The sequence below is a fragment of the Acartia tonsa genome, chromosome 9 (genome assembly GCF_053477335.1).
Source record: "Acartia tonsa isolate MP-2025a chromosome 9, ASM5347733v1, whole genome shotgun sequence".
Taxonomy (NCBI): Eukaryota; Metazoa; Arthropoda; class Copepoda; order Calanoida; family Acartiidae; genus Acartia; species Acartia tonsa.
Window position 1 is genome coordinate 30389282 of NC_137268.1, and position 22233 is coordinate 30411514.

The following is a 22233-nucleotide window of genomic DNA, read 5'->3' on the forward strand; positions in this document are numbered from 1 at the left end:
AAGGATTTTCTCTTTACATTGGAGGATTTTTTTACAATTTTATTTTAAAATATTAAAAAATAAATTAGGTCGAAATGGTAGAGGAAACACAATGGGATGAAGTCATCAAGTGCGATCACTCTTATGACAGGTTAGATTAATACTCTTTATTTTACTAAAGTATGCAGTTATTTGTTTCGGAAAAAAATAATTTTAGTACAGATTTTTAACTAGGGGAATGGATAAACTTTCTTTTGTTGGTTTCCAAAATTAAAATAAAAAAAACAGTAAGCTACAGTAATATTAAAAGTATATTTTGAGTGTATTATTGAAGACTGCTTAGCTCTATTTTCATAAATTCTATTCGCGGTCTAGTTATCCTTATATAAAAGTAACAGGATGTCAGTCTTGATATATGTCTAGGTTTTGGGTTTTGGGATCTGGTTTCTAACAATTTTGGGGTAGGGTCATACCCCCCCCCCTCAATTTCCATAGAGGCCACTGGTATTGGAATAGAAAGATAACCCCACGTTACCCTATTATGATATCATGACTTAACAAAGCAAGTTTTAATAATTAAAAGGATTGTTAACATGTGTTAATAGTGTCTAATAGACTGAAAACTAATTTCATATAAGCTTATCATATCATAGCATAAGAAGTCTACACCTTTCTAGTTCTATATTAAGACATCTTTTTATATACAAATACTGGTGAACAAAAAGTGTCCAGGCTGCCAGTCCGTGAAATTAGGATATTTAGTATCGTATATATCATTTTATACTTAAGGACAAACTTTCTGTTGAAATTTGTTGTTAAAGCAAAACCTATGCTCAAACACACTAATGCAAAGGGAGCAAGAGGAAATTTGCCAATAAATTAAATCGATTCCCAAATTTTATGACCACGATATCTTATTTATTGCCACAAAAACATTGGGTGTTAGTATTGAAATGTAATGGATGTATATCAATTTGTACTTTATTATAATATTACTTAAGATTCTTTCTCACGAATTTTTGTCTCTGTTCTAAATAAAATATGTTTATTAAAAGATTAGAAAAAGAAATCTTTTAATTTGAGATAAAATAAGATTATTTATTACTTGTAGTTTTTAATCTTCGGGCGCGTTTATAATAAGATAAAAAATGGTGTTAATTTAGATATTGATAAACTGATAAAAATAAAAAAAAAATAAAAACACCTTTGATAACTTTTTTCGCTTCCATGATTTTTCTTTCTTTTCCTACTAAAAATTATTATTTAAACACTTTCGATAAATTCCCTTATTTAAAACTAGTGCACAATCAAAGCACCCCGCCCCCTTCCCCAAAATGATCTATTTAAATGCTGCTATCCCAATGGAGGGAGGTGACATTGGACTGTGAATTACGATGGTACCCACGCTTTTATTAACATGATATCTCATTTGTTTGCTTAAATTTTTTGGGGTAATCTTTTAAAAATTGACAGCTTTCAAACAATTCAAACCATTTATAAGGGGTAATTTGTAATCATTGGAAAATTGCATTAATTTATCGTCCCTTGTCTTATCCCTTAAGATCCCAGATTTGTTTTACTTTTATTTTAATAATTTTTGTCTCAATTTTGACTAAAAAAGTAGCACTTAAAAAAGGTAAAAGGCTTATTGTTTACCAAATATGGAATATGATTCATACAAATCTATAATCTGTATCAGTTTTTTTAGCTTCTTAATATAATATGTATATGTACAATACTATAGAATATCTGTTAGTCCAAACTCCAGAAAAATTTAGTTTTCAGTGTAATTTACATCATAATTTTCATAGGATTAGAAAACTAATAATACTTTTGACCTATAAAAGACACTTGTGGCTTCCCAACTAGCACCTATAAGCTTTATATTCAAAAGGTGGAATACAATTGAGTGGGCAACAAAAGCTTACAAACAAAATACTTTCTGCCATTGTAATTTTCATATACACACAGATAAAAAATTGATGTAGAATATATAAAAAAAGTGTCGTCAATTAAGCTTGTTAATATGGAACTCTTTTTTTGATTCAGTAGGATGGATGAATCCTTATTTTAGCCCGCTGCAAGTTTCACAGTATTAAAGAATATGAAAATCTAGTGTAAGATCCAAGTAATATTATATCAATTAAACCACTTAGAAAGCTTTCCAAAAAGAAAAATCTAAAAAAAATAAAAATACCACAAAGTAAAATTAAAAACAGAATTCCAAAATGTCCCAAGTTTAAATTATTTTCCAGCTGTAACCACCACATGACCTAGAAGTGAAAGTAAGAAAAAAGTGTGAGTCATCACTTCTGCAAAAATATATCAAAATTGTTGTAAATCGTAATTATTGCAAATTAGTGCTACTGACAATTGCTCCTTCCCATTTGATTTTCTCTTTAATATCCCAAATATAACTCTCTCTTTCCTTTTTATTGGTATTTTGAATAAAAAACTTTGCTGATATGGCAATATGCGGAAGTGTTAACACACCGAAAAAAAGGGGGGCCATCCATTTTGAGATTGCAAATCTTTAACTGCCCAGTTAACATAGATAACCGATAGAGATGAAGAGCTAGGTAGCTAATTTTAGCAGCAATGTTTTAAAAAGGGCGCCGCTATTCAATTATTAGGGTATATTTTTGGACTGATACGCTGGCTTTTGTCGACGGTCTATAAAAATTGCCATAACTAACAAGGTTTGATTTATTGTTATTTTTTTGTCTTGAGACATGATTTTGTTGTGCTCATAAGATTTAGTGTGGAACTGCCCAAGAACGTCCAAGCGGGGTATAAGGGTTATGTGCACGCATATTGTGCTACTAATTGATCAAAATCTCTCAGTATTAATCTATGCTTTTTCCAAGTTACAAGTTAGATTGTCAAAGAGCTGAGCTATGTAGATTGTAGACATTCTTTTAGTAACTTCCTTCAAAACTCATAAAGAACCCCTTGCTAAAATTATAGAAATGGCTCAAAATTCAATTAATGGAGCGAAGCTACTATATAACAATAAGTTTTAAGTAAAAGATATTATTGTAATTCGATTGTTAATTATCTATAATTACAAAACATTCATGTAAGCCAAATTGAAGATTTAGACAACATACTTGCGCAATAATAGGGGGTATTGGGGAAGGGGTTTATTTCAACTTATAAAGAAATTGCCTTTGTGTATTCTAATCCATGGTTTTAAAGATAGCAACACTGATTAGTTATCTAACTAGAATAGGCGCCTGCAAGGGGGGGGGGAAGGAATGTATTCATTATCCGGTACAAAGGCGCCCGCAGGGATAATGGCATTGATTATTTTCCACCAAAATCTTCGTCCTCAAGCAATAAAAAACGAATTTTTCAAATAATAGTTTAGGAGGTGATCGAGTTTACCTCCATTATCCCATCCCTTATCCCTGATTCATTACATAGCCAGAAAATTCTTCATTTTGGTCAGAGAAAAGTTGATTTTGACTTTGGAAATTCCAGGCAGATTTTTTGCAAACCAAAAAACGTTGAATTAAATACATTCAGCTTGAAAATATAAAATTCGCTAAAATTTCTACTTTAGTTTTAAGCACAAATATAAACCCATAATAAGACCGCCACTTAGAAAATCCTTACCAATACAAAGAGAAGTCGAATTAGTTTTCTTATGAATATAATTTTTTATTGTATAATCTTTACAAGACATTGTACAATGTACAAACTGACATCTTAAACAAGAACGAAAACAATCACAAAAGTAGAGCTTAATGAATCTATCAAAATGATAAAAACAAACATTGATAATTATATAGTAGAATACATAAAATAAATTGACTTATTCTATTCTTCAGACGCATTTATGTAATATGTATGAGAGACTTTGTGATATTGGAACTAATTGAAGATTATATGTTATCATATAAAAATAAAGAAAAAAACATCTTGTTCCAATTGGTAGCGGCACAAAGTGTTTCAAAACTCTGCCATGTGACGTCATAAATCTGAGGGAGATGAGAGAAGAAAGGTAAAGAAACCCCCTAAAAAAAGATTCCTCATTTTTATGACGTTATATGGCTGATTTTTGAGACACTTTGTCTCGCTACTTAAATTAAACGTTCAAAAAGTAGCTATTCTTCATCTGAAACTTAAAATATACATTCAAGGTTTGAATATTTCAATGAAGGATATACTGACGTACATATAGATATATTAGAACTATACAAAAGCTATGTCACTTAAGTGGAGAGGTATTTACAATTGAAAGAAAGTAGTGAGTTGTAAAAATATTCAATTACTCAATGGAACTATTCAGATATATACTTTATGAAAGTAATTCATTGGACATGCTTTATGCCATTTGGTTCGGACAGAGATATGGAACCAAAAAAGAATAATATGCATACCTATTTTTTTCTAAAAGCGAAGATTTTCTATAACTAGCGTCGTCCCATCATATAGCATAGCTCTTTTAATTAATTTAGACAAGTTTGAATTTTCCTATTGATTTCAAAGTTTGTAGGATGATTCTTATAACAGCTAGGTACAATTAGGAAGCATAGAAATTCTATAAGAAAGTTCTTACGACCATTTAAGACATGCTGATTTTTAACATTTTTGACAACAACTTTTAGCTGCGACCCTGTCTTTATGTTATATTTTTTTGTGTTAAATTCTTTCCAGCTTATACAAACCGCAAATTTAATTCGTTAAAAATCATAAAAACTGTACGCAATTTCAGCTGTCGTTGGGGGCCAACACTTATTTAAATTAACGACCTTTCATCTGCCCCCCAAATATTATTTTAGATTTTTTTCGTTTTTTGGTTATACCTTATACCTGTATTCTGTCCTTAGATTTTTAATTGTGCTAATATCATACCTTTTGATCCATTTTTAAAAATCATTGTTATTTTGACATCCTATTTCTAAAGAGGGTGTATCAACTATTTTTTTTATAGCTAGCCGGTTCTTTTAGTAAGTAGTAGATGTAAAATTTTTCATAGAATTCAGATATGCAATCGGTTTTTTTGTAGACCTCTTATTTTTTAAGTAATTTAAGTTTTTTAAAAAAAAAATTAAGTCGATTTTAAGGTACTAAAATGCAACAAAAAAAAGAAAGAAAATGGTCATTATGAACAAAAATAGTAAGATCTTTAATTTGACACCTTACTTTTTCAATTCTGTCAGGTAATTATTGAAAAAATCGATTTTTTTTAACCCACGAGAATAAAAACTTTGAACTTAATTTTATTATTTCACAAATAAAAAAATATGGGTTCATATATACCTTCAGAATCAGAAAAATATTACGAATCCATTGTAAGCAAAATTGAAAAAAAAAGTTTACAATATAGTATATAAACTACAATAAAAGGAATTATATGAAAATATCATATTATATTGTACAGGCAACGTCTTAATTCTTCAATTGAGTATAAAAATGGGAAGGGGGTAAAGAGGGGGTAAAGAGGGGGTAAAAAAGGGAAGACAATAGTGTTGTCTGAACAAAAAAAAAATTGGCCATTTCTTTAATTTTTTAATTTTTTAATTTTTTTCAATTTTGCTTACAATGGATTCGTAATATTTTTCTGATTCTGAAGGTATATATGAACCCATGTTTTTTATGTCTGTTTGAGAAAATATTTAGGTCTAAAGTTTTTATTATACCGAGGTTAAAAAAATAGATTTTTTCAATAATTACTCAACAGAATTTTAAAAGTAAGGTGTCAAATTAAAGATCTTACTATTTTTGTTCTTACTGGCCATTTTCTTCTTTTATTTTGTTGCGTTTTAGTACCTTAAAACCGACTTAATTATTTTTTTAAAAAACTTAAATTACTTAAAAAATAAGAGGTCTACAAAAAAAACCGATTGCATATCTGAATTCTATGAAAAATTTTACATCTACTACTTACTAAAAGAACCGGCTAGCTATAAAAAAAAAGTTGATACAACTTCTTTAAGAATAATCATTTCAAAAGCATTACAAGAAGATCTCAAATGTGTTAACACATAAAAATTTACCATATAATATTATTTTGATTAAAACGCATTAAAGCAGTAAAATTTGGCAACCATGAAATTTTTTTTTTCAGATTGTTAGTTTAGATTTTAGACGCTAGGTGTTCCAAAATTTGAACATATTTTGACAGATTTTCCTGTAAAAGTTTCTAATGAAAATATAAACAACTAGCGGCTTCGCTTGGGGGGGGGGGTATTTTTATTTTTTAGGGGGGGTTCGGGGTGTCCCACCCCCCAAGAAAATAGTTATAAACCTTCCTGGGACCTATAAGAAGCTACCCTGTAAAGGGGAACCCGATCGGTTCAGCAGTTAGCGAGATCCTTCGCTCCAAACAAACAGACAGACATCGTTCTACTTTGTATTATAGATTGTTAACTTCTAACAATAGATTTTAAATGTATGTAAGATATTTATATTTAATGTTTTTATATCCTAGAAAACAAATTAGATATATAAAACTATTACTAAATATCTATATTAATTTTGTGCTAATTACTTTTACCGTCGTCTATATCTGACATACCAATGCCAGATTTTGAAGGCCATATTTGACTATGTTCATGTTCATTGGCTGCTATGACTAAATAAGGTTCAAAGCAATAAGTTTTGTCCTGTTATAACATCAAATAAAAAATGGATGTTATCCTCCCTAAATTTGAATCTATGCATTTTTGTTAAGGCTTTGAAAGTCAATTACAAATTATGCATTTTAATCTCTATGCATTTATACTTATCCTTATAAGAACTTACGTATTCCAAAAAGGATCATTATAACATATAAAAATTATTTTCAAAATCAAGATGTTTTAAATTGACCTACGGACTACATACATATAAATTAGCTACCACTTATAAATCTTACCTAACTGTTACAGGAATCGTCATATTAAGTTTAAAACAGATAGGACAATTCTAACAAGCCGAAAATAATAATAAGAACTATAGTTTACGGACAGACGGACCGGCCCTAATTATGGAGAAGATTCGCTTTTATAAAAGAGAACTAACTTTTCTCCTTTACTCAGTGGGAGTGAAGCTTGATTGAAATCACGAAAACTAATATTTCATTAATTGCAAAGTTGATTTGATTGGTTAATCATTACAGTGCAGTGTTATAGCTGGGTATTAATCAAAATCAATAAGACAGGCTCAGATAATTCTGGCATGAAACTTTTTAAGGGAAAGTATTTGGTAAATTTTTTTTGTTGAAAAGTTTATTTTGACTAATTATCCTTAGTGTTATTAAGACAAAATACTATTAGAAAAAAATATGTGATTCAGTCGTGTAAATCTTCAATGGGTTGTTCAATTTAAAAAGGAATATATATTATCTGGGCAAGAAAGGAATCAGAATCATAGTCTAAAACCATTCAAAGATTATTTATAAAGTTGACCCCTGCCCATTATCAATTTTAAAAAGAAAAAGTAAACATGATTTGTGGGGTTAAATTTATTCTACACTATTATACAAACTTATAAAACATCCCTGGACCTATGATAAGCTACATGTAAAGGATGACTAAATTTCTATAGCTCTTAGCGAGATCCTTCAGTACAGACAGGCAGATAGAGATCCTGTTACTTTAATATAAGGATTTGCAGTCACACCCCTGGAGGCCTTTTTGGGGTACTTTAGGTGGATGAGGGAGGGGGGAGGGTGGGGGGTTGAAGTTGACCACGGCCCATTTCCAATTATAGTTTTAAAAATACAAAGTAAAAATAATTTGTAGGGTGTTATTTTTTCTCCCTCAAAATTGTTTGGACATTTGAGAAGCTACATTTGAAGAAGAAAAATATTGGTTCATTGTTAGCAAGATCAATCGATACAGACAGACATCCTGTTACCTTTATATAAGGATAATGATAAACCTAAAATAAACAACAATATTAAATTTGTAGGAGATGCCATACCTCTTACACCACCACCTTCGAGGCCCAGCAGGAGGAAGATTGTGAAGAAAACTACATCAAGAAGTGTTACATTGCATATGAAAACTTTGCTTTCAATGAAACTGTCGAGGTAAGAGGTTTGTTTAATCTATGTAGGAAGTTTAAGTTTTTAAAAAGTTAAGTACATTTCTAATTTTGATAAAATTTGCATAAATCCTTCATTTTTACTTCAGGCGGCCACAGGAGCCGTTTACAGAAGTCTAGATATCTGCATTTATTTACTCTTGAGGCCTCTTTGAAACGTATAAATACTTGTCTCAAAGAATGTTGTATATGCAATTGAAAGTATTCAAAGTTTATAAAAGAAATTGAGGAAAAATCTTAACATAACATCGGTGATTCATATATTGCTAATATCTAATTCTATTTAGTACCTCTCATTCAAAATTATTCATGTTGTTTCTGTGCCGGTTTTAATTTATATTCGGGAAAGGTAATACAACCTCCCAAAAAGAATTTGCCACCAATCCTTATTCGAATTTAATTCAAGTTAGTTGGCGGTTAACCCATCGTCCCTTTAAGATTTCCCTGAGGATAAGAATGCAGCTACTATCAACATTATGATCCTTAAATATCGGCAGTCAATGTCTCTACAACCTGTTGTACTTATTTTATTTTAGATTTGCCGCAGACCAGTTGTAAAGGATTGTGATGATGAAACAACTGAAGCTAAACCTGTTTGCAGGACTGTCTATGAATCTGAGTGCTGGACCAAACAACAAGAACATGAGGTAAGGAACAGCCATTTGTTAAAATCCGCCTGAATTGAGATTGTGTCACAGTGTAGGATAAGAATTATACTGATGATAATAATATTAATATTGATAAGGTTGAGGATGATGTAGTTGATTGTGTCACAGTGTAGGATAAGAATTATACTGATGATAATAATATTAATATTGATAAGGTTGAGGATGATGTAGTTGATTGTGTCACAGTGTAGGATACGAATTATACTGATGATAATAATATTAATATTGATAAGGTTGAGGATGATGTAGTTGATTGTGTCACAGTGTAGGATACGAATTATACTGATGATGATAATATTAATATTGATAAGGTTGAGGATGATGTAGTTGATTGTGTCACAGTGTAGGATACGAATTATACTGATGATAATAATATTAATATTGATAAGGTTGAGGATGATGTAGTTGATTGTGTCACAGTGTAGGATACGAATTATACTGATGATGATAATATTAATATTGATAAGGTTGAGGATGATGTAGTTGATTGTGTCACAGTCCAAGATGAGCAGTGTAATGAAGAAACTGTTGGATACACCACTCAAACCAAATGCCAACAGTGGCCCAGGTAAACTAAATACAGTAATGATTTTTAGAAATATAATGTTGCTTGGGACTCAAGGCAGGTTTTATTCTATTTTCTTATTTGTTTATTAATCAAAAAAAGTCAATATATGGCCTCAAAAAGTCTAGAGCTGGATCTTTAAATCATTTAGTGGTGAGCCAGATCTAGGTAAGCCAACTTGATCTGGATCACCACTAAAATGATTTAAAGATCCAGCTTAGTACTCCTTCTTACAGCATCCTCTGAATTATATCTTAAAAAATTACGATTTTTAAATTTTCAATTTCTGAACTAAAATCTATTACAGGCAACAGTGCTCTGTGACCAAGAAGACTATTAAGAAGTACACCCCTATGACTTCATGTGCCAAGGAACCCAGAGAACTATGCGCCCCCACTGGCTGTGGATTTAAGGAGGTAATCTATTAGATTCTTAAAATGTTCACTTTATGACTATGCAAAGGGGCGTACTCATAACGTTTAGAGGACTCTAACCCTGTGGGGCAATCATGAATATTTACCTAACCTAACCCAAACTATCAAACGCTACTGTAAAACTACTTCGTTTTCTTTCCATGATCTCCGTTTTTTCTCCTTCAAGACTTACACCTCTTTGACATAACGTTGTGCACGCCACTGTTAAAACCCTCATAACCATTGCTATGTGCTTTATAGATAAAGTGCCCAGGTTATCTTGCATTTATTTTTGTTGGCAGAAAAAAAAGTTAAGTGAAAAGATAGGTTATTGATTGTATATCAGATATGGAGAAAATAACAAGAATGACAACATCCATAAGTAGCGAACCAATAAACAAATGGACAAAGTGAGTTATATAGCAAATGCTTATTGTATCTTTGAAATTTAAAGCATGACCGATTGACAGGCGGATAGAGTAAATTATATACTGGAAGTCATACTGAAAAATCATGTATATTATCGCATTATACCAATTTTCTACAAGTATTATAATAAAGGTTATAAAAACTAATACCAGTTTTGTTAGCAAGTGTCTTCGGCCTCTAAGGGTTAACAAAACTGGTTTCAATACTATAATTTAAAATTTTAATATCTGGTTAAAGATGTCTATAATAGGATTCGATAAATGACTATTCACCCACGGCGTTACAGATGAACAGCCGGACGGACAGACTGACGGATGCTTAGACTGCGGGACAGGCGGACAGACATCGTGAATTATAGAGTAGCTTCGCTGCGAATGATAACGCATTAACTCATTCACCATTCCCTGTGCAGTGCATACACATAAATAAGTACTTGGAGAAACACAGACAAACAGCGGGAGATGGACAGGGAATAGACTTGGATATACATGTTATGGTTCACGATAAACATATAACTCAATCACGATAGTGGTCATGCAAAAAGACATAAAACAAAAGAATCTGTATACCATTAGATCCTCACCTAGCCTTTAGGGGTTTTATTTTGTTCGTTTTTCTCCATTATTAGGGACCTTTCAACTCGATATCCATAAAAATTTAATATCCGAAAACAGCCTGAAACCAAAAGAGAGCAATACAAAGCTTACCCATTTCTTTTATTCTTCTTGGTTCCCAAGAGAATGATTTCCTCTGGCTATTTAAAATGACATCTTTTTTCAAAAATTATAATCAGGTCAAAAAGCTTACTTTACATGATCAATAGATTAGAAGATCAATATAAATATAATCCAAAATTCTAAACCCATTGCTGGAATATTATGCATGACGTGGTGCATTGCAGTAAATCATGCAGAAAATAAATAAACATGCGATTTCCTTTTACTTTTATTAGAGTAGTTAAAAAGGACCCCTTTCTTTATAAAAAAGTAATAAGCATGAGGACGGGGACATTGGACTGTAAATTAGGCTGGTAACAAAAGTTTTATGATCACCTTCTATTATTCGTTTGCTCAATGACTGGATACTTTTAACAATTTTAATTTGTTGATTCCAAACCAGTTTTGTTCAAACTTTCAAACTAATAATTTTAATCGACAAGGGCTGTACGTTTGTTAATCAAAATTGGGGTTATATATCAATTTATTGTCTTACCTTTCAAATATAATTTTTAATGCAGCTATCTGGCCTCCGTAGGGTAGTTTATTTTAAAAAACACAAAGTATTTTGTTTATATTAAAGGGAAAACAAAGATTTAAAATACCTTCCTATGCATCCTCCATAGATAAATTAAGGGGGCGGATATACCTCCTACAACGGTTTGCAATCCAAAACATTAGCTTAAAACGTCACTGTTTTAATTGAAATGGTTATTCAAATTAATGAGGGGGGTCTTTTAGAACAAAAAAAGATACTGAACAACCCATAAAGCATACCGCTATTTCAATGGTAGAAATTTCAATATTCATATTTGTCTGTAAGGCTGCATGTATTGGAATTTAAAAAGCAATCACTTGGACTGGAGGCATACTTGATTATAAGTTATCAAATATAGAGGGACAATGAATATAAAAAAACATTAAGAAATTGATGAAAAACTGTTTAAAGAATAGTTGTAATGCACTAAGGAAAACCACAAATATTGATAGAATGATATAACTGCTTTTTGGACAGGGTAAATCATTTGCATGACAAGTTTTGAAGCTTAGTTTCCATTGCAAAATAAAACTGAATACAAACATGTAAAAACACCATAAGAACATTGTTTATAAAATTATGTTTTAACTCTGTTGTCTAAATTAATTCTGGACTTAGTTGAGTGATTGTTTGAAGTTCTCTCTGACAGCTTCATTAAAATCTATATTTGAGCTTCCAGGCAAAATATCAATAAAAAGTTTTTCTATAAACTTTCATTAATTGCTTTGCGATGCTTTAGCTAAAAGTCTTTCGAGGAATGACCCTCCCTTATTTTTGAAAAAAATAAAATAAGGAGGATTATTCTTTTCCTGGGCCCTAGCCCTGCACAGCTACTTGGAATCCAATGTAAGCTAACCAAACTAATATCACACCTATCCCTAGGGCAGGTTTCAATGCTCGCCGCCTAGACACTTTGAGTGAAAAAAACACACCCAAATTATCATTTCCCCCTTATTCTTAAAATAATTTGAAATAAAGGAGAAGGGGGGTTGATAGTTTTTTCCTATGCCTATACCTTGTGGGGCTACTCAGTACCCAATTTACCTAACCAAACCTAACATAGCTTCAAGTAATGAGCTAACAAACAAATTGAGGAAAATTGTCAAAATATATTTTGTTCAAGAGAAAGTAACAGTAACAAGCCGGTTTAACTCCACAGGGGGAGCATAGGACGCTGACAATTTGTCAGTGTTTCTGTAATAATGTGGCTTTATATGTACATATATGGGATAGGGTTGTCAGCCCTAAGCCCTATGATTGCGGCATGAAGCGTCCATTTGCCTATCAAGAGAATCCCACCAAAAATAACCCAGTTTATTAAATTAAGGGAGCTGAAGAGTGCCATGAGAAGGTGAAGACAGTTGTTCAAGAGAAGCCTACTGAAGAATGTGATATTGAGCCACACAGGTAATTATAAAGTTATCTAAATAAATCTTTGATGATCTGTAGGTTTTGGCAGTGTTATTAGTGGTAGTGTGGCATATTTTTTTTTTAAAGGAATGACTGAAACCTTGTATAAAAATGGTAAGAATAGGTCAATGGTAAATGAAAATAATTGTCCTTTCTATGTAATTTTGGCTTACAATAAACTATCGGTTGTGCTCTTATCATCTAGCAGCTGTGTATTCCAAGGAGTAAGGAATGATAGAAAATAGCCCAAGACCATTCTAAGTAAAATAGTATAAAACCATCATGGAGACTCATGTGGTTATCGATATCGAAATTTTGATCTACAGGAAAAAACCTTACTACTTTAAAAAATAAAATTTACCCTTGAAAAATCCTCCAAAGTTAAAAATTAATATTATAATTATATCATATTAAGAATTGTTCTTTATTCAGAATCTGCAAGCATGTGACCAAGCTGGTGCCAAGATTGGTACCCAGAGAGGAATGTGTTGATGTACCAAAGGAGGTCTGCACCAGGTAGGATCATTACAATTCTTCTCACTTGTCTGTCCGTACTTCCGTTATAACTGTAAAGGGAAATAGTCCTCTTTTGGTTTTGAGTGATCGTCCAATGAACTCATCATAGGGCATAGTCAATTTTACTGAACATGTTGCTTTATCACCACTGGATATTTGGTAAAGAAATATCCAAAGGACAACCAACACTTTGCGGGGCTACATAGTTACATCATATCCTAACCTCATAAGACTTAAAGTAATAATTAAACAAATGAAAAATAACCTTACCCTCCTACATTATTTCAATTAATTTCAAAATAAAGAAGGAAGAAGGGTTCTGTGCTCGACTAGGTACTTTAAGGGAAACCTGAAAAGAAAAACAGCAGATATACACTTTTGTTCAAAAGCCTCTAAATGTCCCACATATTTTGTAAAATAAAATATATTCTTTCTCTTATGTAAGATGATAATAAATAAATAATTACATGTATAAATGTGTTTTGTCTTCAGTGTTTGTATTTTGCAAATTTGCAATTATGCAGAACCATCTCTTGTCTTTGCCAATTTCTTGGGGGGCATCAACTTAAGAGATACTTGTTCTAGCTACAAAAAAGTATTATATCTTAAAATATCATAGTAAGAGCAAATTTTTTTTTACTGGAGAGGGGAGGGGAGTGACATTAATTCGCCCAAAATCTCTAAAACCCTACACAAAAATTTTCAATGCCCATAGAGATTTTAAAATTTCTAACACTCCTCTAAGAGATGTTTTCTTATTGGATTTTTTCTTTTTTTTGTTCATTTACCAATTCCTGTGGACCATTACTTAAAAGTTTGCTAAACTCTGGTTAGGTCTGCCAATATTGACATCAATACTAAATACTAAATGCTCTGCCCTACTTTAAGACAAGCTGCACAGTGATCTAATTATGTGCAAAAGTAAAATTTCAAAATTGAATAAAAAAAGAGGTACGGGGATAAAGTCGCTCAAAAATCAGCATACGACGTCATAAAACTTATGGATTATCCATCTCTTTTTAGGGGTTTTGTTTCCTACTTCTCCTCTCATCTCCCTCATTTTATGACGTCACATGGCGACTTTCTTTCGTACAAAAAAGAGGAGTTTATGAAAAGATTGTGGATTTAAGAAAATTTTTATGCTCTAAAAACTTTTAAAAAAACATTTTTTGTAATGTTTACGAAAATATTTAAAAAAAAACATTTTAATTCAATACTACTTTTTTGAAATAAAAATTCAATTTTAAACCATTGTGACCTTGAACAAATAAGGCAGTATGGAATGTCAAACTGTCTCTTTTGATTGGAACTTTTTTTACACATATCTAGTTCTATTTTAAGTTTTAATGTTGATAACCACGACATTTCTTTTTAAAAATCCTATATCCAATTACATTGAAATGTAATTTTCATTAAGATCACAAAAAAACGCAACTTATACATTATACAAATTCTTAAAAAGCTTTAATCTTTTGGTCCAAATCAAATTTTTAATAGAACGTGAAGCTACATGCCTTGTGATTGCTTGTTCGTTTCTATCCGATAACTATACGAGTGCAGTTATAGTCATGTATACTTACTGTCTTACAAACACATTCAATTTTATCAATGGTTAGAAGTATTTTCAGAAACAACAATATTAGAACTAAGCTAAGTGTAAATCGTCTAATATTTAGGTATTTTTCCTGTAATAGTTTTTCTATCTATTAGTTATTTTTGAGTTACAAAATAACGTTTTTGTACACGTGTGTTTCAATATTCAATATTGTTATTCTGTTATTTTTCGCAACACAGAATATAAAATGAGGTTTAAAAGTTAAAAGAGTGATAGTTTTTCTTAATATGAAATAACTCTGCAAGCAAAGAGCAGACAAATGAATCCTGACTTTAGTAATATGATTTTATGAATACAATCTTTTATAAAGATCAGCTGTCCACCATTCAAATCATTATTACAACAAAATCTTTATATGCAACCTTTCCATATTTAGAATACATGTCATTCATACAAACATTTGATTTTTAGTAATGAACATATACAAAACCTTTTAAATTAAACTACATATATAAAGTTTTATAAATATCTTATTCAACAATTTTGGGTACTTTAAATAAATTATGATTGGTTGGTTACAAAATAGTTGCGTCGAAACTTTCTTACCAATATTTAAAAAAAACAGATGAAGTTTGTTTATCATAATCGGAAATGTATATCAATTTAGCATCCATTGTCTTATCACTTAAGATACCTGGATAATTTTCTTTGTCAGGGGCGGGAACTAATACGTGGCTACCCGGTACCTATTATAACCTAACCTAACCCAAACATAAAGTAATAAGCAAACAAACGAAAACCTACCCCTTATTAATTCAATTAAAAAAATAAGGGGCGGGGGGTTGTCAGTGCTTAATAAGGTACATTGTGTGAAATCACCATTGTCATTGTATGGACAATAGATAGGTAGACACTTCCTAGGTATCTTTATTATAAACCCTTTGATATTGAAATTAAAACACGGAGGAAAACAATAAATCATTGGGAAAACAGAGTGTAAAATAGTTTACACCCAGTTTATTTGTCCCATTCTGGCAATAGAGTTAACAAATTAGAGTATTTTAACTAGAGTTTTTAAGAAAATCTTTTAAAATCTAAAATATATCTATAGGTTGGAAGTAGCTTATAGCGTTGCTACGCTTTTTGTAAAGAAAAAGTCGTATATGTTTAAACACTTATAAGGCGATTATTTTAACTCGACCTTATTTGTATGTAACAATTTAAAAAGAACATCAACAATAAGTAAAGAAATAAAAAAAATAGTCTAGTTAAATGTCAATTGTATGAATTGGTATGTCTTGAATTTATAGCATCAAAAAGGCACAAAGAATTATTTTCACAACGTATCTGGCGCCATTCAACAATGGACTAGCATTTGCATAACAGGACAAAATTATTATAAAATAAAATACTTTCAAAATTTAGAACATCCTATAATATAAAGTAGTAAGTTTTTTTGTCTGAAGCAAGGACGTCCAATGGGGGGAGGGGAGGTGGAAGGGGTAATTTTGAAGTTAGACTTTTGAATTTGAGTTCTACAATTTAGAGTAGCTTCACATTAATCTCAGAGTGGTTTTAGGCTATTTTTTTATTTAAGATTTAAGTCTTAAGATTGTTTTAGGCTATTTTTCAATCTTGTAATACTGAGCCTCCCCTATATTTAAGGGGTGCAGAATTGGTGAGAGAATTAAGGACAAAGTTATTTAAATTCTTGAAACATATTGAAACTAGGATAGCATCATCCATAAAAGCCAAAATGTTTTTAACACCTAGGTTGCATTACCTTATTTTTTTATTTTTATGATGAAAAATAGAAGAAAAAAACGATTAAGAATGAATTAAATTGTCCTTATGCTATGATCATAATTGTATGCGTACACATTTTGAAATTGCTGCCAAATCGCTTGTACTACAAATCAAGATATACCCACGTAGTTAAAACACAATGGTATAACTAATTTTTTTAGAAATGAACGGCAGAAAATAGCCTAAAACCCTAGCATTACCTGAATCAAAAATAAAGTAGCCTAAAACCATCCTTATGAGTAAGAACACATGTGAAGAAATCTCTGAAATGAAGAAGCCAATCGGTACAGCAGTTATCGATATCTGAAGCTACAAGCAAAAATATCTTATTTCATTATACATTAGGATATGGATAAGTTGTAATTAATTTAAAAAAAAATTTTATTGTCAAATAATTTTTGCTACACTACTTAAGGACATTTTATTTTTGGTTTTGGTTTTATCCTTGGAATGTATATTAACCCAGGGAGGGAGGGGACATTGTGCTGTTTAGCACACTAGTCCCCAAAGTTTTCGTATTCTTTGACTCGACAATTTTGGGGACTTTTATTAAATTTGATTGGTTGGTTCATTAAGTTAAAAGTCAAATTCATTTCATCTACTAATTGTAATCTACAGAAGGAATAATTTTGTGTAAATCATTGGGGATATACAGAAATTTATTGGCCATTGTGTTATCCCTTTAGATCCGTGATATTATCCATGTTTTGTGAGCCCACGCATGTACAACCAAACTATGAGCTGATAACAATAGAAATTATGCATAATAGACGCCCTCAGAGGTCAAGGAATCCGCATATTTGGCGGTTTCCCTTAAAGGACCCAGTCGAGCATATAACCCCCCATCCTTATTTTGAAATAAATCTAAAATTTGTGTGCGGTAGTTTTGCAGTAAAACATGGTTACAGGGTAGACCCATAGGGTTAGGGCCTTCGCAGGGGTTAGTCATAAAAATGCTCCATCCAGAGCGTCCAAGCTTTTAATTTGGATGGAGTAAAAGAGGGGTTTTAAAGGTTTGAGGGGGGAATTCTATATATTTTTGAATTTTGAATGGGTTAAAATGAGGGGTCTCAAAGTTTGAGGGGGGTAAACACCTCTTTACCACCACCCTTGGACGTCTATGGCTCCACACTTTTTTTCAATCTATCTTATAATTGGTTGAGCTTGCGCTATTCACAATGTCAATCCCATTTACTTATGTCTTTATGCCTGTGTAGATAGTTAGACATAGAATAGAATTACGCTTAGTTTAACAATAATAATAGCAATATGTTTGCAAGATAAGCCATGTAAATATCATTATTTACAATTACATTTCTATTTCCAGTTTTGGAAATAACTTTCCTTTTCTGTCACTCATGCCCTATCAAGAAATAATATTTTATCATCTACTTTTAAAGACACAAAATTACTTGAAGCAGCCTTCTTTTAGTCTAAAATTTTAATTGATTTATTTTTATTTCTTTTCTTTGATACTTCTAAAAGTTAAGATAAATAGTTCCTCATTGCTATAAGTTTATAATAGAGTTGTTTTAGGCTAATGTAACTTCCATTTTTGGCTATCACAAGTTTCATCAGCGCAGCTTTTCTGCATCTTTCTTTGACAGTATTTTTATAATTTCTCACATTTCTTGTCATTTAATGTTTTTTTGTATTATTATTTTTGTTTTTATAATCTGTCTTTAATATCCAAGAGATATTGTTCTTAAAAAGTAATATTACCCTATTTTATATATAGGCCTTATTTCATAATGCCTGAATGTAGCTTGATGTAAACTACAATATATATTAAACAACTCACAGTGAAATGAAATGAACAAAAACGGAATTACAATAAATTAATGGTTGTTTTTCCTCAAAGTGCATAGTCGAGAACAGAAAAAAATGTTAATAAAGAGGATAGTTTTTCGTGTGTAAGTTAGGTTTGTTATTATGGTTACAGGGTATCCCCGCAGGGTTAGGACTACCCATAGTTATAAGGGTGAGGGTTCTATGCTCTCAAGTCCCTTATAAGGAAAGCAACATTAAAGAAAACAGAAGATTCTTTTGCAGCATGGCTTCAAAGGAGTATAACAGGTTCTCAATAATACTGAAAAATCACGTATAGCATCGTATTACAGACAATATCCCACGAATATTAAAATAATAGTTATTTCTCGCATCGTATTATAAACGGCTATCCGCGGATATAAAATGTACAATTATGAAATTAAATCTAGTTTTTTTAGCCCCGAGGTGCCGAAGGCACCGGCTAAAAAAACTGGTTTTAATCTTATGATTGTACATTTTAATATTCGTAGAAAGCTGGATATAATACGATGCTAGACATAGTTTTTTCGTATGGATGAGAACCGGTTCCTATCTACCGGATTTGAATGAATATGAGAAAAGTAATTACATTTTTCATTTTAATATCCGCAGAAAGCTGTCTATAATAAGATGGGATAAATAACTATTATGTGTATGATGCTATTATGCTACTAAATATTCGTAGTGTCTGTCCTCTAGAATTGTCCAAGACCCATCCATCACAAAGTTGAAGGCAATTGAGATGTAACTACTTGATTCACTACCATAATAGTACTCCTCAATAAAGGGATAAATAAATTGAGATTTTGATAATTAGAGTAAAACACTAGTAAACTGTCCTTGTGTCGACTTTCAATTGGGTCATTGAAAATCAACCAATGGTGTGGTGTGTATTAACACAGCCAAGTAGCGGGAAATGATTTTGTAGTAGACGAATAAGGTCATTGAATGAGGAAGGGAGGTAGTTAACTGTATATACATCTATACTATAAGAGCTGTTTTTAATGTATTTCTTTGCAATAAATACAGTGCTTTCCCTAAAAATGTCTATGGAGCACTGAAACCCCCTATCCTTAATTGTGAAATGAATTGAAAATGAGGTGGAGGGGAGGATAGTTTTTTTTCCGAGTTGGAGGTGCTAACCCTACGGTACCCTAACCTTCCGGGACTACTAAAATACAAAAAAAATATAAAACTACCCTAACCCATCCCCTAATTTTCAATTGATTTCTTGGAGGTTAAGAGGGATCCTTGAGGGAAACCGCTAGAATTACTTCCAAAACAACTAAGAGGGAAAACGAATAATCTTTAGGTGCCATATCTCTATTCATTGCAAAGCAAAATACTTACCTTTGCCTTTATCCTTGAAAAAGTTCGCAAAAAATTTGGTCCAGTTTCTGTTTTGGTCACAAAAACTAAACTTGCATAAATATTTCTTAATCATATACAAATACAACATTCAGTGGTGCTCTAAAAAAGAATTAGTTATAATATAACAGTACGTTGGCAGACCTTACAAGTATTAAATGATATTTTTATTCTAAGCTTGCAAAAATCTAAAGAAATCTTGCATTGTCCTGCCGATGCGATAGATAACTATTATGCTTTCATATTTTTGGTAAACGATACTTTCCTATTTACAGATAAAGTCACTTACACATTTCGGAGGTGTTTGATAAGAAAATGAGGATTTAACATAAGTACCCAAAGTTTTTTCGATCAAGGAATGCGAGAACATGTTCATAAAATTTTGGGTATTATTGTAATTGGAAGACCGATGTCTCTCCCTCCCTGTAGGTTATACAATCTATATGTTTAAAATAACGGATGGGCCATAGCCCCTAAGGGCGTATTTGATTTAGAATTAAAGTAGACGAAAACCATTCATGAATATACAATATACATAGAGCTTCCCTGAAATGAAGAACAAACTAGACGAGGAAAAAATATTGAACTTTACATATTTTAAATTTGTCTTTATTTTTCAGGTCCAAGGGGAACCCCCACAAGGTGCAGAAGCCAGTTATCAAGAAGTGGTGCTACTTCCCCTCACAAGAGTCTGGACTTGCTTAGATCATGTCTTTTAAAATAATAGTTAAATGCTTTCACTGATAACTAATATTAATTAAAAATGTAAATAATATTAGTTCAAACAACTATTTAAATAAAAATGTAGCAAAACTGTAACAGCTAGCTTGCTCAAATTCTCATAAGAAAATGCTACATAATATACAAGCCTGAAAAACCCAATTTTTGGGGCATTAATCTCTACACACTTTCCTAGTGCCATTACAAGGCAAATTAGCTCAATCTTTCTTTTATAAGAATAAAATAATAATTACCATTGTAAATATAAAAAAGAAAGTGTCCTAAGACTTTCACATAAAGGACACATAAGGTAATTTTCTTTTAGCACTGAACTGTAATTTTGAAAATGAACAATTTTGTTTTGTTTTGTTCACATTGCCAGAAATTTGGTGATGTTGGTGGCGGGATGAATTTTATTCTGATTGTATTGTATTATATATCTCTGGTTTATCTATGGAATCTCATATTTAATGCTGTTAGGCTGGGTCAAAACTATCATATCATTTAGTTTGGCAGATGGATGAATGTATTACAAATATCTAATTCTTGCATGTATTGGCCCAGCCTAATAACTTAACAAGATGTTATACAAATTGAACAAAAAATTAATTTTATTATGACTTAAACTTTTAGTTTAAAAAGCATTTTTTCTCTAGAAAGTTGTAAGTCATAATGGCTCATTTGTGTGACATTCTTGAATCTCAATTGTAACTTGTTTGTGATCATTTATCATGATTTGGTATGGTAACCTAGGAATCTCATTTGTATAATCATGGCGGCCAAAACACACAATTTTTATCTTTTTTTTATGGAATTATGAAAAAAATACTATCAAACCCTTCATAATGTAAATTTCTGTATAATTATTGTTTGTTTTGGTAACCATGTGAATCAGACCAATGCACAATTGTTTATTGAAATCTAAACATAGAATGTCTTCTTTTAGATTGACTTTAAGAATTCATTTTGAAAACAACTTTTTTTTGCTATTGTCAAGGAATAATAGAAGTACCATAAATTGTTCTAATTAATATTTTTTCTGTGTTTATTTTTCTTTGATGGTGATCATTTAACCTTTTTGAATCTCTTTATTTTTAATCAAAAACTGTATTCAAATACGTAATCATGTTCAGCTTAATTTTATAAAATCCTGAGTTTATTTTTGAAAGTTGTAAAAAATGCAATAGTTAATGTTTTAACCTCAATTATTTGATGAATCTAAATCTGATTGTCAAAATTATTTTCATTGTCTTCCCATACCCTGTGAATTTTAATAAATTTGACGGTGAATTCATGTTTTATTTCATTGTAGCGAGGCTACTCACCATGTCTGTCTGACGTACGTCCAACAATCCGTAACGCTGTAGCTAAATGTATTTTTTCAGTTGCTATTTAAGATTAAGTCTTACCAAAGAGCATCAAGTATACAACTGACTTAGTTTGACAGTCGAACAGTAATGCTAAAATAAATATACAGTGTGTTTTTTTTATGAGAACTTTTTTGAAAGCAATTTTATCCCACTCATAGTTATCAGAATTCAATGATTAATGGCTTATTTTCGTCGTTTTTTATAACCATTCATAGAACATCAAAAAAATATTTCAGTTTTTATTAAAAAAGTACAGTAAAATAAAAAATTCTGAATCTAGGTGTCAACATCTAAAAATGGTTTTAGCGCATTTTTATCATGCTTAAATCTTTTA

The 22233-nt window shown here is 31.1% G+C and overlaps 1 protein-coding gene across 2 annotated transcripts in view; it reads left to right on the forward strand.

The window, feature by feature from the left end:
* Nucleotides 1-21819, forward strand: part of LOC145328741 (uncharacterized) — a 65027-nt gene extending 43208 nt beyond the window's left edge. For both annotated transcript variants that reach the window (XM_080172560.1, XM_080172561.1), the window contains 8 exons: nt 69-130; nt 7882-8002; nt 8553-8663; nt 9152-9252; nt 9557-9665; nt 12673-12752; nt 13188-13271; nt 20430-21819. In XM_080172560.1, coding sequence (XP_080028686.1) covers nt 69-130; nt 7882-8002; nt 8553-8663; nt 9152-9252; nt 9557-9665; nt 12673-12752; nt 13188-13271; nt 20430-20514 — 753 coding nt within the window. In that variant the 3' untranslated portion in view covers nt 20515-21819. The remainder of the gene's footprint in view (nt 1-68; nt 131-7881; nt 8003-8552; nt 8664-9151; nt 9253-9556; nt 9666-12672; nt 12753-13187; nt 13272-20429) is intronic.
* The last annotated feature ends 414 nt before the right edge of the window (nt 21820-22233 follow it).